Raw genomic sequence first — 16,448 nt, 5'->3', positions numbered from 1 at the left:
TACATTTTTAATTCAAGTTAATAAAAAAGCATGACAATTTATCTGATATCTCCAGGGAAATTTATGTCTGTATCAGGTGTACAACACTGACAAGATCAATAGAGAAAAAAATTGCTAACACATTCAGAAACACCGGATATGTAGACCTGGTTGTTGAGCAGTCACATTTTTGCAGATTTTTAGGTGTTGCCCTACTATAAAATTTGTCTAGAGCCTCGTTTTTTGGATAGGTATGCTCCTCAACTTCACCCATGGTCAATCTCTGACAGCTGGCAGCATTGGACTCTCCAGCTCTTCTCCCTCCATAGCACTTGTGAACGGGTGTGAAGAAAAACCGTATCCTTATCACCCTTCCATTTGCTAGACTAATCCAGACATGCTCTTTTATTCTTCTCCGGTAAGATATGATCATGTCTCCTCTGATCATACTATCAGATAAATTCATCTTTCTTGATAAGAGGTGGCTTTCTCTAATAAAGGCCTTTGTTTTTAAAAGTCCTAATTTGTGTTACATGAGGTACCTGTAAAGGGCTACAAAGGCATAGTCTAGTTCTGTGTGCTTTTTCTGATTTTATTGTTTTAAATAGATAAGTAAATATTAACATCACAGAAGCACATTACATAGACTCAACTACTATGAACTTAAAATGAACAATATTATAATCAAACCAAAACGGCTACCGAGATTAGATCAGTGTGTGACCGATTATATTGGCTTAGCTCACTAGTTTATGAAATCATAAAGCTAGTACAGTGTGTAATCACAGTGTGTGTCCAACAAAGAGAAGAATTGCTATGTGTTAATTTTGCATCAGGTGATTGAAAGAGGAGTTGTTTCCTGCTGGTAAAGACCTACCAGTAATAGAGGGCTTTAACAACCTGGGGATTACTAGTGCCAGGATTCATGGAGCAAAGAACATTGCCTGAAAGATAAAGCCTGTTTAGATAATCTTGAGGAACTACAGAGATCTAAGCAGGCCTTCTGTAGTTTTCTGCTTCAACGCTTTCTCCTTAAAATTTCATTGCATTTGTGGAGCTATTGTTTACTCTTCTTAATTATTACCTGCCTTTACCCACGTGAACACAAAGCTTGCAAAGGGTTTTGCAATGAGGTCAGTTTCTGGACCAGCCTTAAGACTAACAACAGTGTGTTAACACAGCCTACATTCAGATGTCTCTTTTTTGGTCTCAATTTAAACAACAGGGGTTCATTTTTCTGTGAATGATGAGTTCCTATACAAACCAGCACTGTCTGATCTTCCTTGTACATTATTGCACTGGATGACAGTAAAGTTATTTGTGCACTCCGGACACGAACTGAGTGAATCAGTACTTTTCAACTGGGAAATCTTTAGACATGAGTCTCATTCAGAACTGACCTTGATCACCCTATGCCAAGGAAAAAACCTTACAAAGGATCCATCTGTCTTTTAAAATGCATAATCACCTGTTATATAATGAGAATCCACATGACTGGAAACATTTTTTTTTTTTTTTTTGGAGAACATACAATAACTTACATGCCAAATCTATTTTTCAAGGAAATAGTTCTTCTGCATCCACCCAAATTTTACAATTTATGGGTAATCTGAATGCTCATTATCTTTGGTAAAACAAACAAACAAGCAAAAAACCACTAAATTGATTTCTTAAAATGTTGGAATTGTGTCTGAGTTGCCAACTCTTATCTTTACAGTATGTAAAAAGGTTGTATTTTGGAATTTGATCTACTTTAGTTCACAAACTAGCATTGGACAGTTAAATATTCTCAGTACTTCTCAAATGTTCAGTAAAAAGAGTTTTTCAAACTATCTCATAAGTAAAAATTGGTGTTAATTATTGTATTAATTATTAAAGACAAATTGGAAAAAAAAAGTTTTCTGATCACAACCTGACAAACACATTCAAGACTGAGCTGGCTGATACAGTTATTAATTATAATATGCTTTTATACTTTCCTGACTACACCAATTCCCAGAAATATTGTAAGTGGTGCTTCTGACCACAGTTTAACTCCCCAGTAAACATACCCATCTGCTCAGTGTTTTCCTTCCTGCCTAACTTTTACCTCAGTGGTAAAAGCAGCTGACTGAGGGCATTAGGTAAGAAATACGACTGCTCTTACAGACTGTCTTGTTATAGTGATATTGGAAATCAGGTGATGTTAGTTCTAACAGATGATACCTATGTTGACAAATGCCAACTAGAGTTCAGGGATTTGGGTGACGGGAAGCTTCAGTGCTTACCACCTTTAGTACCTAAGTGCTAAGGAAGCCTTTTTATCTGCTTCTGGAGAGCTCTATCCTGGAGACAGATAAAATTTAAAATGGTGTTTCTCAGAATTGTAAATGCTTGAAGTAGGTAAAATTTGATGTAGTTATGAGCAAAACTGTCATGTTATGGAAAAGGTTAGGACTCCACTTATTTCAAATATTTTCTTATTCTCAGAAGTAGCATCATCTTCAAATTCGATTATTTTAATGGCAAAGGTGTACATACAGCACACATGAAGTTTAGGATAGTGTAAGGAACTTTCTAAACTTTGGTGGGTTGCCTCTTATGCTGCTGACAAATTTCAGAGGTAGGATGGTGGCAAAATTCAACTCATGAAAGCTTTGTATATCATACCTGGTCTGCACTTTGGACGTAAAATCTGAGGCTCCCATTTTTACCCCTGGGAATTTTCTGCTAGCAATTATCAGTTTCACAGGTCCAACAGCCTCTACAGGGAATGAGACTTATTGCAGATCAGGCAATTGCAATACCACAGTTCTGGTTTGTGTGTTACTCCTGTGCAGTTACGCCAAAATACCGAATGCAGAACCTGTTCTGCTAGTTGCCATAAAGGCAAGCGCTTGAATCATAACTCTTCTTGTAAAGTGAAAGTGGACAATGTGTGTTATGTGGTCAATCACACACTACTTACATGTGGCCAGCTTGGTTTTAAGCAGAGCACACTGCTTCCTGCAGCAGTTTGCCAGCTCAAGAATTCAACTTTGCTTAGAGGCCATGTGTCTCCATGCTGACTCCGGCTTCTCTGTGAGAGAGCACAAAATATTCTTCAAGCAAATAAAAAGCTTAGTTCAGTTCAGAGGATCAGAAGATGTCTTACATGTTTGTTAGTCTTCAGTTTTTACAGTGAGGGTTGGCTGTTCTATTCTTACTAATCTCTTCCCATTTAATGGGACTTTTGGAACTAGCCTATTTTTGGAACTAGCCAGTGTCTAATTTAAATCCAGCTTAGATCTTCATCTGTGCATTTTAGAGGAAATAATATAATTTTTTAAAAGTTTGAAATGAGAATGACTGTCTAATTCCCAGACTTGCAAGAGAAATGTTTATTGTTGGGGAAAATACATAGATACCTAACCAGGACATTATTTGGTATTATATAAAGGCAAATAGGAGCTGAACAAGGTCAATATTGGGAGACAGACTAAAAGATATTTGTGCTGGACACTACTCCTTCAGAGGTTTCACCTGGAGGAAAAACATTTAGTTTGATATTTTAAATGACTTTTAACCTGAGATGTAAATAGTAAATGTTTGAATGTGACAGGTTTTTGATCTAGCTGTGGAATTCAGATGGATCCCTGTACTCATGCAGTTAGCCTGTCTACATGACTAGGATTTGGTATAAAGTGTAGGGAGACAGGGCTTTTGATGTGCGTCTGCAGTTCAGAATTGCTATTTTGAATTCTTAAAATGCGTAAGCCAGAAGATTTGTCATTCAAATAGTCTAGATCACCTCATTGATTTCTACAGACTCCTGCAGCACAGCATATGAGTGCTTAATTCATGTACATGTTTAATATTTAACAGAGTGCTTCTGCGTTACAGTAACAACAGGGGAAAAAAAAAAGTACATATGGTTTGCTGCTGTCAAAAATAAAGACCTAGAAGAAAAACAAGCAGTGGCTGTTCATTTCTTTCTCATCTGCCAAGTACTACCTTTCACCTAAAAAAAATAAATCTGGAAAAGTAGTTGCTATGTTGTTATTTTTATTAGGTATTGTTGCATAGCTTTTACTTCCTTTTGATAAGGGACAGCTTGAAATACATACAACTTACAATTCAATTCCTATCCACAACCTTGAACCTTTCTAAGTCACGTATGTTGACTGTTCAGAGGGTTAATGGCTCCAAGAGAAAGGCAAGCTTATGAAATAAGGCTAAATCTATAAATAGCTTGATTATTGAATGCTGGTGCTTAGGGCTGCGGAATATGTGGTAATTGAAGAGTTTGTGTTTCCCAATATTTTCTACAAATAATTAACAAATTATATAGACCAGGTCAGGCTGCCTTTGCTGCTTCCTAAGCAGGATGCAGGAGACTGTGGGTGCAATTTGTTAAGACGTCAGGAAGAGTAGAATACAGAATTGTCAAAAATAAACATGAATCAGATTTAGCTAAATAACTTGGTTCTTTTTAATTTTTTTCCTCTTCTTATGGAAAGCTTTTTATTGACATCATAATGAAGGGCAAGGAAAAGTAAGTTGCACTGATTTGTAGGAGAGGCGTAAGAAATATGGAGCCATTCTGCTGAAAAGGACAAAGACAGGAACAGACTTGTATCGTTATTTCCCTGGGCTTCCTTTGGCCCTGGTGATGTGGTTTGATGAAGTCACATAATAAAGAGGAAAAATGACAGCTAACTTTCTCCCATGCCAGAGGATGGACTCCAGCTGTTAATGTGGAGGAGCAGAGGCTGCTGTGCATATGGACTTGGTCTCTTTGGGACCTCCGAAGCAGAGCTCAGGGAGATTCTGCCTTTTGGGATGCTCTTTCTTTTTCTCATAGCAAACACTGGGATCAGTGGTGAGCACCCAGGTTTGCACTGTTGTATTTAATAAATAGACTCTGTACAGCCTGAGGACTGCTGATTCATAGCACATCGATCTGTCTAGTCTATATCATTGTCTGATGCTTCCTGAATAATCAATTACTGGTGTTGGTCATACCATTCTGCTTTGGTTTATCTGCAAATTTCATAAGTATCCAGTTTGTTCTGGGATTTTATCTCTCCCTATTATTAAATGTAAAGCATATTGGACATCAGCAGCTATCCATGAAAAACAATCATTATTGTGATTGATTTCTCCATCCATGTAATTTCTCTTTGAACATTACCTGTTACAATCTCAACTTCAGCCACTTTATACATATATGTGTACTTGTCCTCTATTTTAATACAATTTTTAAAAAATAATTCAGAATTTTTAAAAGAATAACTAAACATCAAATAAGATTTTTAAAATAGTGATTTGCCATTGGGCACTGTACAAAATGCATTGCTTAAATCTTCTTAGATTAGATCTACCAAATTCTTCTGGTCTGTGGACCTAGTTATCCTGTCAAAGAAAGACAGCAACTGGTATGACACGATCTGCTTTTCATAAATCTGTGTTGCAAATTATTCCAGCCTGGTGACTCAGGCTTAATTTCTTTGGGTATCTACACAAGATCCTCCGTTTAGAGTATTCTCCCTAGCTCCCATCCACTCTGATCCTGAGCCAAAGTTGTCTTCTTATCTAGGGCCTCCGGGCTTATGGTGCTGGAGGCAAGCAGCACACCCTAAGTAGGGTTCAGCCTGGATTTTAATTTGATGTGGAGGGTTATGAGTTGTAGTGTTGTTAACTACTTCTGGGAGTTCCTCCTCAACTTTATTCCTAAATCACACAGATGATTTAAACTTCAGAAGTGATTCTGAGCTAAATCAGAGACAGAGGTACTCAGCCAGCCAGGCACCAGTCTTCTGCAGGGTATTGCCTCCCCTGACAGTTTCAATTCCTCCTGTTTGAACTGGCCACCCACATAATTTGGGCACCACAGAGCTCAGTTTGACATAATCTATGTGAGATTTTCCATAGAGCTGAGGTCAATTCTGCTGGCATTGTATCTGATCATATCACTTTTACCCTTGCATTTCTCTACAATGCTTGTTGTTCCGAGATACACATTTGAACTGACAGAATAATTAAAAATCATTGCTACAGGACTTATGCTTTTGTGTGCTGGCTCTTTCAACATTCTGTCATGGAGATCACTGGGAACAGCTCATGTCTGGGCTTTTCCTGAAAAGCTGCCAATTCTACTTCTCTGTACTTTCTGCCTTAGATATTCTGACTTTCTCCACCGTCTTTACTAAAAACTGAAGTAAAGTTTTTCTATGGACTTTGGCCTGAATTCACATTGCTCACAATCACTTCTGTATGTGGTCACCCAGTTCTCCAGTCCATGCCCACTTTTTAAATAATGTCAACTCTCCAGAGCTTTATCTTTTGTTGTTCAGTTTATAATGTCTGACAGTTCTTGTATAGTGAAGTGTTTCCCTTCCTGACCTCAGGGCAAGGAAACAGTATTCCTGCTTCAGTCACATTGCACTGGCACGTGGCTTAGTCACACTGCAGCTACAGATCCCTGGATGAGGTCATCAAATGGTCTGATGAAAAGTGACGGCTGTGCTAACATCTGCAGTAATATGAGGAACTACGCAGGCTTTTGGGGAACAAAAAACAAAGCAAAACTGGTTTCTTTTACCTGGCACATGTCAACTCTTGTGACTCTTACTGACCATTCCTGACTTTTACAGCAGAACCATCTTACAAAAGATAGTGAAATAATGCCTGTCTTCAAATTCTTGGAGTTGTTACAACTTTCATATTCTATTTTTACACTTATAAATTTACTGATTTTAAGGCCTCATCAAAAAGAAAAAAATATTGATTCTAAGTTCATTTGTTTTTAGTTGCCATGTCCTCAGATGTCAAAAAGAGGCAAGTTTCAGCAGGTGAACTCAGCACTTTCTGAGTTCACAGGCATTCAAAAGCATTTTACAAACTTTCACGTGAGACTTAATGATTTCACTTACAACAAATCTGACAGACAACACTAAGACGTTCCTGCTGAGATGGGTAGAAAGACCTCTCTCCAAAATTAGGAGCATACTTGCTCATGAATATGCCCATGGCGTGCGATGATGGATTGCCTCGCAGGGTCTTGTGGACTCGTGACCTTGATGACTGTTACTCCTGGCTGACTCTGGAACTGGTGTAATGCATTAGCAAATAAGGCATCCTATATTAATGTTTCCAGCCTCAACTAAGAATCTGAAAACTTTAGGGCATCTTATAAATAGATTCTGTAAAAAGTAGGTGATGGTGAAGATTTTTGATTTCCTGTTGCTTAGATTTTTTTTTTTTTTTTTAACCAAAACTGTCTAGTTCAGAAATGTCTGGAGTTAGGGTGCCTTCTGTGAGAAGAAAGAAAGTCTTGTTCTTGATTTTCTGAGTTCATAGTAAGTGGGATATTTGGTAATTTTCTTAACTTTATAATATAAAGACTGACCTACATCTGGAAAATTAATAACTCTTAATAAACAAAGGGTATTATAACTGCAACACCCTACTGTTCTTCTCTTAGCACTTTCCAAAGCAAACTTCAGCTGATAATAAGTAAGTGATTGTGCTACCTTCCAGCATCCCATTTCTTCAAAACCAGTCAACACTTTTCCAAAAAAGCCACTCATAAAATTTATCTTGAACAATTCTATCATTTAGTGAGTTTTGCTGGAGAACTCTTCCAACATGCAAGTTAATGTGCAAATAACTGAAATTGTTCTCAAGTGAAATGGTTTGTTTTTGTATTCATAGATATTCATATGGGCTTTCACAATGAGTAAGTTCAAATTCTTACCAAGTGAATAAAATTATGCTTATCATTCGAAAGCAAGTATGTTTGGTCCAGACTGGACTATTATTGCTTCTTTCCCCACTCAAAGGCAACATATTCACTGAAACAAGTTCATTTTTATTTCAGGCAATTTTCTTACATAGCCAGTGGCTTTTTCATCTTCACAGCACATCACCGAAGAAAAAAGCTATGACTTCCAGAAATACCATCAAATAAAGTCCTCATAAAAAATTAAGTTAAGTTCCTTTTATGATGCAACTTAGCTGCTTTTTTGAAGATTCTCTGGCTCGGGATAAAAGATATCAGTAATTTATAATTCAAATCTCAGTTGGTATGACATACATGTGATCAACACTGATCAGAAAGACCGATCCTCTTGGCTTAGACATTTCACACAAAAAATGCAAGTTCTAATTAACAAATGTCCTAGACACAGATAGTACAGCAGATCATGGAAATGATTCTTTGAACTCCCTTGAAAACCACCTGTCATAATAAGATTGTATGTGTATCCTCATTTGCAGATACAACATTATTTCTTAGCATGTGGGATCTATGCAGTATTTGTTCTTTTGTAATCACATGAAAGCTGTGAAGAGCTTTGGGTCTAAGCTTTGAACAAAGAACAGTCAATAGGATTGTCATTTTTTAAATCCAGATTTTCTCTGAAGACTTGTTCATAGTATGAAGAGAGGCTTGTCCTGGAGTATAATGAGAAAGGGTGTGTATCTATTTATTCAGAAACAGAAGTGGCATTTTTGTATGCAAAAATTACAACTACTTTGTTAGAATTTAGACATCTAGTTTAAAATTATTCTGAGAAACAAAACTGGGGTTTCTCCAAAGAGTTGAAGGTATTTTTATTAATAAGCTTTGTCCCTGTGCAAAACAGCTGTGCCTTGGCAAAAGTAGCTGAAGTTAACACTAGCTTCTTATACTGACACTCTTCCATTTGCTTATCAATTAGTTCTTCTATTTTTGCGCCTGGGAAAATCTTTTATGTTTTATTGTTCTGTCACAGAAAGGAAAAGGACACACTGAAACAGCATCACAGTTTTTTTGCAGATACTAATTCTCCCACGTTCTCCACTGAGAACTGGAAGCTTCCAGCTGTCACAAGGAAAAAAGGGAAAGGAGATTACTATATATTGGCATCTTCTTAGTGTTTCAACCATCTTAATATATTGTGTTATGCTGCGTTTACTCATTCCTAATGTATTTGAGATACGTGTTGCAAAAATTCCCAATATTGATCTTAGGAAATTATTACCTAGCTGGTTGTAAGGCAATTTGGGTGTTTTTAGTGCAAAAATATTGTTAATATAAAAATTTAACATAATAAAATAAACACAACAATATCATATTGTATTATATCCATGGAATACTGTAGGTTTTTTTAGATAAAGGAGGATGGTAAAATTATCAATACTGATTTCTTGCATCTATTAAGTCCAAAAATGTGTCTTAAGTATATAGTTACTTCTTCTGACACTGTTACAGTAAAAAATTACATCATGGGAGATTCGCAGTAGCTAAAAGGTATTAAACAAACAAACAAACAAAACAACAAAAACCAAAAAACTCAGAATCAGAGTGAAGAAGGAACAAGTTGCTCATGGATACTGTGGTGTAACCATTTTTGGACATTTTCAAAACTTGTACAGACAAGGCTTTTGGCAACCTGATCTAACTCATCAGAAAATCCTCTAATCTCTGTGTGGTTTGTGATGAAGAGAGTTGATGCCACATTACTTGGCTGATTTCCCAACTGCTAACAGGCATATACTCTGTTTAGTGAGGTACAGTGGATAAAATTTGCCATCTGTTCACTTGCCAACAGTCAGATGGTAGGAGCTGGAGATTTTGTAATATTAATGCAGTAAAATAAGAGAAGAAAGCTTGGTTATTGAGCAATCAGTCCATGTACCCACCTCAGATTAGCATTATGCTGTGACAATCATTTATTTATATGTACAAAATTGTGTAATAGGCAACACCAAGCAAATATTTGTTGTTACAATGTGAAGGTCTATTCACAAAACTGAAGCTTTAAACTTTAAACTTTCAATACAGATTTTCTGTGTTTTTTTTTTTTTTTTTTTTTTCAGTTTTACCTCAGGGATTTGAGCAAATCTTGCCATGTAAATAAGTTTTGCTACAGTGCTGTATTTCTGTTTTCTTTCTACGAAATCATTATGCAGTGATGGAGTCATCAGATCCTTCTATTTAATGAAATGCTACCATAATACACAAAGAGCATGTTTTCATGAATTTCAGCTGAGTGAAACTGGTGATTCCATTCACATTTATCAAGTCAGTCATGTCTATTCAACGTTGGTATTTAGAAAAAATAGGCAAAATGCATGTTTTTTCCTGAAGTGAATGAACATCATCTGTGTATTCAATGAATGGTAAGCAAATACCAAAGTTTCTGCTTGTCCTGTATCTGTTCTTCTAGATACAGAACTCATACGTCATGTAACTTTTTTTTTTTTTTTCATTTTGGTCTGTTTACCTTTTTCATTGAGAACACAGAAGGAATGGTACCTACCAACACGCAAGAGGTGCATTAATGTCATTCTTGAGTGGCATCCTATCTGCAAGGGAGGCTCACGAAGACTACCAAAGGACTGTTTGGTAATAAAGGTGCAAAATTATGCATCTTTATTTACCAGAAATACCTCAGTAATTTGAAGTAACTGCATATATATCTATGGTTGATAAAATATTAAAACTGCCTTCTTTACAGATCATCCATTCATAATTCCATCCTGTTTCCCCTTTATGTTTTTAATACATGTAGATTTTACTTAAACAGAATATTTGATGCAGACTTGGCTTTCTGGGGCTTTTTTTCCAGGTGAAATCACATTATTTTGTGAGCAATTTTTGTTCCACTAGGCCACATATTTCTGTTTGCTAGGGAAGCATGTTTGTAAAGAGCAATAGTAATTTCATTTACTCAAATGCATGCTTTAACAAGATGATTTTCAAAAGTCATTTTGGTTAATTAGGAAGTGATTTGACCACATACAAGCTGTTTTCTTCTTTTTTTTTCCCAAATAATCCATAGTTGTGATAAATGGATCTTCGTTTTTTTGCTGTGCAGAAATCATTATGACTGTTATGAAATGCAGAGAAAATGGATATATCATCGTGTTTATGTTCCACAATTGTTATAGAGAACATATAGCCACTGATTTGCACAATTGTTCTTATATACTTTGATATAAGAGCATAAGCTGTTGTTAGCTGTTGCTCAAAACTTATTTATTCTGTCATGGTTTATATATAAAAAGAGTAGTAAGTGAAGGTGTTTTAAAGCTTGATAAAAATGATCACAAATGGAGGTTTGTTACCTAACAGCAGGAGCTCTGTGCACAATTTTGCATCTTGTTTTCTTGCATTGACGATTCCCTGTAATACAAGTGGATTTGATGGATTTGAACAGCCAATACTGCACAAAAGAACAAAAAAAAAAGAAAAAAGAAAAAAGAAAAAAATTATTTTTATATAGTTTCTATAACTTTCATAATTAGCAATTTGTCTTTGTGTCTTAAGTTAAACAGAGCTTAAAATGAGAATTTGATCATTTTTGGCTAAAAGTCCCCCCTCTGTTTCAAACATGCAGAAATGCAGAAATCAATCACATGGCAAACAAGTTTTAGGCCATTATGGAAGATAAGTTGCATCAACATGCTACTTATTAATGTTTAACCTTATTAAGGTTGAAAAAAATAACTTGGCCTTGACTTTGGAAAACAGAAATAATGGTATGAATGGCTAGAATTCTCAGAAAGAACAAAAATGGCACTAACAACTAAATATAAAACCAATTTATCCAAATATAGGCGGAGACCAGTCTTGCAAAAGGGCTAGAATATGCACCTATGTTTTTGACTAATACAGTCACAATTAATAAAGCATCTGTCAGTGCTTTTATAAGAACTGCCACAGTACACATGAGGGAACAGACATCCAGTGTGCACTGATATGTCATTGTGATTAGTAGTGGGGTGCTTATGGAAAAATACAAGAAGGTATTCTTGTATTATTCTTTCCAATTATGAACCTCCCCAGGATTTCCATGTGTCTCCAGCACACAGTGATATGACTTCCCCAGTCAAATCATGTGGATCATTGTGTTTAACAGCCATTGTCAGCCTGAACTTTGGTCTTAGTGGCATAAGGGTATGCCTTATGCACTGAATCTTTAATGTTGAAAAATTTTTGCAGAGAATGTGGGCACATATATTTACAGCAATGTGCAGATGTGGCATGTATCTCTTAGAATGTTAAATAAGGTGTCAAATAGAGAATCTTCTTGTGTTGCTTGCATGCTCTGGGCTGCAGTCTGTGCTCTACTGCATATTTCGCAAACCAAAAAATGCATTTGACAGATAACTTTAGGTATTGTACTGTAGTCCCCCTGAAATTTAAAGTTCTGCTCTACCACCAACATGGTTACCTGCAGATTTACCACACAGGGCTGCATGTTCTCATCTACTTTCTCCGTAGTGGCATCAACTCCCTGAAGGATGCATTTTTCAGGATCAACATTCTTGTTTGTGTTCCCTGTCTGCCACTATTCATGTCACTTGGACAGCTAGATTAACAGCAATGATTTTTTTCCGTGCGCTGTAAAAACAAACCAGGTTCAGTCAAACCACAGCCAAAATGGTGGCTAGCATATCTCCTGAAGAAAGAGGTGGACAGGAAAGATGGCACCACTGCATCAGTGCTCAGTGCTCGCACTTACACGCTGTACCAGGCTGCACCTCAGGCACAGCACAGCTTTTCTCAGGGAAACTCTGGGCAGCTCTGGGAGGCCTCTGGGGCACCCTGGAGAGCCCTGTGAGGGCTCCAGGGGGTGTCTGAGCACATGCAGGGGCACTAGGAAGTGCTCAGGGTGAGCCAGGCAACACTGAGACACCCTGGAAGATTACAGCATGTACTGGGAGGCCTCCACTGCTCTCTGCAGTCCAGTGGGGGTCCCAGGCAGCCTGAAGGGGTACAGGTAGGCACTGGGGACCTTTCGAGGCCTCCACCACGTCCTAGAAAGGCTCTACGGGACGCTAGATGATCCTGGCAAGTGCCCGGAGCTCTTACAGCTCACTGGGAGGCCACTAGTGCTCTTTCGAGTGCACTGAGGGCCTCGGGAGGCCTCTGGAGCAAACTGGGAGGCACCTGAAGAGCAGAGGGGGCACCAGACAGCACCGCAGGGCCACGGGTGGCCTCAGGGCTGTGCTGGGAGGCCTCAAGGACATCCCAGAGGGCACCGGGGGCCATTGCAAGGCCCTCATGGGGACCTAGAGCGCCCGTGGAGACCCCAGTAGCCTCGCAGGCACTTCGGAGCTGACTGGAGGCTGGCGGGAGGCGCGCAGCGCGCTCTGACAGGGCTTCACGGCACCCCCGCGCGGCCCCGCCAGGACGAGGCGCGCGCCCCTGCGCGGCCCCGGCGGCCTGCGCCCCGCCCCGCCACGTCACCTGCATGTCGGGAGCGCGCCCGGCGCCGCTCCGCGCTGAGCCCCGCCGCCCGCCCGCTCCCTCCGCTCCGCTCCGCTCCCTCCTCTCCTCTCCGCCCCCCCCGCCATGGTGCTGGAGTCGGTGGTGGCCGACCTGCTGAACCGCTTCCTGGGCGACTATGTGGAAAACCTGGACAAGTCCCAGCTGAAGCTGGGCATATGGGGGGGTAAGGAGCCCGGTACTCTCACGGGGGGCGGCCGCTTCCTCACGCCGCAGCGGGTCCGGCCGCCCGCGACCCCTCTGAGGGGCGGGCGGGCCGGGGGCTGCAGCGGCGGAGCCTCCCTGCAGACGCTGCCCCGTGAGGGGCGGGCGCTCCGTGGGCCGCCGACCACTCCCTGAGGGGCGGGCGGGAGGGCAGCGGCTCCTCTCCCCCTTCTGCCCCCTCGGCCGTGAGGGGACGCCTGGGGGCTGCGCGCTCCCGTCCTCGGCGAGGGGCGGTGCCGTGAGGCGGGGGCTGCCCGTGCGGGGAGCCGAGGGGGGCTTGTGCCCCTTCCCCAGTCGTGTGTGGGGTCGGGGAGCCTCACGGCTGCGGCCATTTCCCGCTGAGGCGAGGCGCGGGTGGGCGCCGCTGGCCTCAGGGTGCTGCAGCCCGGCTCTGTGGAAAATAAAAACCCGTTTATTTTGGATTTCTTGTGAGCGTGCTATGGGGTCTGCGTCTGGCATGGGGTAGCGAGGGGTGGTTTGAGCATGGTGGTGCTGCGAGGAGGGGGAGCCGGGGCTGCAGCGCAGGTGTGGGGTGCTCGGGGAGCTGTCTTTCACCTCCCATTTGAGTGCTCGAAGTCATGTACTGAACAAACAGTAATGGAATAAGGTGGTATAGGTGGTTTTGATGCACGTAGGGAACATTCAAGTTTGCCACATGATAAGCAAAGAGGATGCTGTTGAGGTACTGCCTGGAGAAGGCCTTACCTCCATCCCTTACATACATGAGGGAACAAGACTTTTCTCATTGGCATTAATTTTGTGGTTGCTACGTCAGGAGAAGTTAAGGTGCTTTTGGAAATAGCTGTGCAAGAATCCTTACATTTCATGGAACAGCCCGGGTTGGAAGGGATCTCAAAAGATCATCAAGCCCAACATTTCATGGGAAAAGGGAGCCCGAATGAGATTATCTAGCATCCTCTGCAATTCCAGCTTGAAAACATCTGGTGATGGGGTTTCCTTTTTGTGGTTCTACTATGCAGGCTTTTCCTGCTGTGTAAAATCATCAAAACCGAGATACCACTACAGAAACATGCTGGAATGTAAGCTGGTGATATTTCTGTAGTCTCTACCGTCATTAAGTTTTGCCTGGGTAATCAGTGTTTAATAATTCATACAAAATTGCTGTTTATTATGCTCTTCTATAACTGCAGTCAGATTTTCAGATTTTATCCACGTGTATTTGGGAGAGTTGCAGTTTTGTTCCTTGTTTCAACTTCTATGGCACAGTAGTTGAAATAACTTACTGTACTTTTTTCTTCTATGTAGGTAATGTAGCACTTGACAATTTACAAATAAAGGAGAATGCATTAGTAAGTATTACGTTAATTTTAAAGTGGTATTAATGGGTCCTGGGACTACTTATTATAGTCTAATTTTACACAGTATGCCTTCTTTACTGGTTATTCAAAGTAGGTACTTGGTTAACAGGTTCTATTTTTGCTAATGTTATTGAAAAAAAAAAAAAAAAAGAAAAGCTATGGGTTAAATCATTAGTATGCTCCTGAGAAGAGAACACTGATTCTGAGAAATTAGTAGTAGAGGTTTGAATTGATGCGTTGTGCATATGTGCATACGTAACGCATTCTAATGTTTGAGGCTTGAAATGATAAAAAATTAAATAAGATATTGGTGCATTTTTGTTAAAATTTCAGTCTTCTAGTACAACTTAAAGGATTTATTTTCCTCAGTGATTGCTGCTGCATTATTATACTTCCACGTGAAATTTCTTTTAAAATACCAAAAGCTGATCTTGCCTGTTGCTTCTTAGTTTATAATCTTGAGGTATTTTCAGCACATCATTTTTTTTTCCTTAATATCAAACCCCAGTGCTCTTATTGTCTTTAATGTCTGTAAATCAGTTGTCTTTAAAAAAAAACAACAAAAACAAACAAACAAAAAAAACATTAAAATGCCTTTAATTTCTAGCATTTTCCTTCATTTTTTTCCCTCTTGAGTTTAATCTTCAGAAAACTCATTCTTCAAGGTCAAACTTATGGTCCAGTTGTATCAGCAGGCCAAACTGAGCTAGTCCCTCTCGGAAATCAGCTGTGGGTCCTAAGTACAGTATCAAATTGGGTAGATGTAGTAGCTGGTACCTGCATTTATTTCACTGCTTCTGGTTCTGTCAAGAGCAGAGATCTTTCTTTGCTCTCACAGTTTGTTTCAACCTCTTTCCATACCTGTTCATACTACTAAAGACCAAGTGTAGAGATAAAAATATTCAAAGTGAGTCTGTTTTCGCTTACTCTTTTGATATATTTTAATGACAAATTAAAGCTGACAAGAAAACTTCCAGTTAAGCTTTATTATTATTTTTTAATATTTTAACAATAACTAGACTTTTAAGATTTAGCCTCCTGCAGGAAAAAAATAGAAAGAAATATTTAAGAGTTCCAAAAGAGTGGTCATCACTGAGAATATAAAGCATATGGAAATATTTCTAGGAATATGTAGTCATAACCAGAAAAGGGTTGGAATGCTCAGTATTTTTTCAATTGTTTCTTGAAAGCACTAAACAAGAACAAGCCACAGAATTGTCGCTAGTTTTGTCAAATAAAGTTGTTTGATGTTAGACTCTTAATTATAGCTCAGAATGCTTTTTTAAAACCGGAAATCTGGCAGAGATGTTAACTGGGATATTAATCTTCTTTTGAGAGGAGCCTTGTTTAATACTTTTGAGCTGTTGGAAAAGCGGTTTTTAAGGCTGTTTTGTCATGTAGGAGAAGCGTTTGACATGTCTCATTTGAGAAAGCAGGTTTACTTTTTATAATCTTTGAGACTGAGAATTCATGGCTTTGGATTGTACTTAATTCATTTCAAAAGAATATTGAAGTGGAAGATCTAGAAAACACTACACTAAAATAGGGGAAGGAAATTCAGCAGCTGGGTACCAATTGGAAATTTTCTGTAAATCTTGTTGTTGAAGCTTTTAAAATATCTTAGTGCAATGCTTAGTATTTACTGATAATTAAAAAGAGAACACCTATTTGGCAAATCAAAAAAATAAATTATATTCTCTTAGGTA

General features: G+C 39.2%; 1 protein-coding gene and 1 long non-coding RNA gene across 2 annotated transcripts in view; one reads left to right on the top strand and one right to left on the bottom strand.

Annotated features, from left to right (window-relative positions):
* Window positions 1–9,767: 9,767 nt before the first annotated feature.
* LOC309882355 lies at window positions 9,768–13,552 on the bottom strand. The gene is made up of 3 exons (XR_014318277.1): window positions 13,313–13,552; window positions 12,162–12,331; window positions 9,768–11,150 (listed from the first exon to the last, which is right to left on the bottom strand). It is a non-coding gene; the product is annotated as an uncharacterized lncRNA (long non-coding RNA).
* VPS13C (vacuolar protein sorting 13 homolog C) overlaps window positions 13,217–16,448 on the top strand; it is a 90,272-nt gene continuing 87,040 nt past the window's right edge. The window contains exons 1-2 of the mRNA XM_082769364.1: window positions 13,217–13,385; window positions 14,690–14,733. Of these exons, the coding sequence (XP_082625490.1) occupies window positions 13,286–13,385; window positions 14,690–14,733 (144 nt within the window). The 5' untranslated portion in view covers window positions 13,217–13,285. The remainder of the gene's footprint in view (window positions 13,386–14,689; window positions 14,734–16,448) is intronic.

This window comes from Aythya marila (genome assembly GCF_965140915.1).
Source record: "Aythya marila genome assembly, chromosome: 11".
In the NCBI taxonomy this organism is placed as follows: Eukaryota; Metazoa; Chordata; class Aves; order Anseriformes; family Anatidae; genus Aythya; species Aythya marila.
The sequence above is the reverse complement of the archived record's forward strand: the minus strand, read 5'-3'. Positions and strand labels throughout refer to the sequence as shown.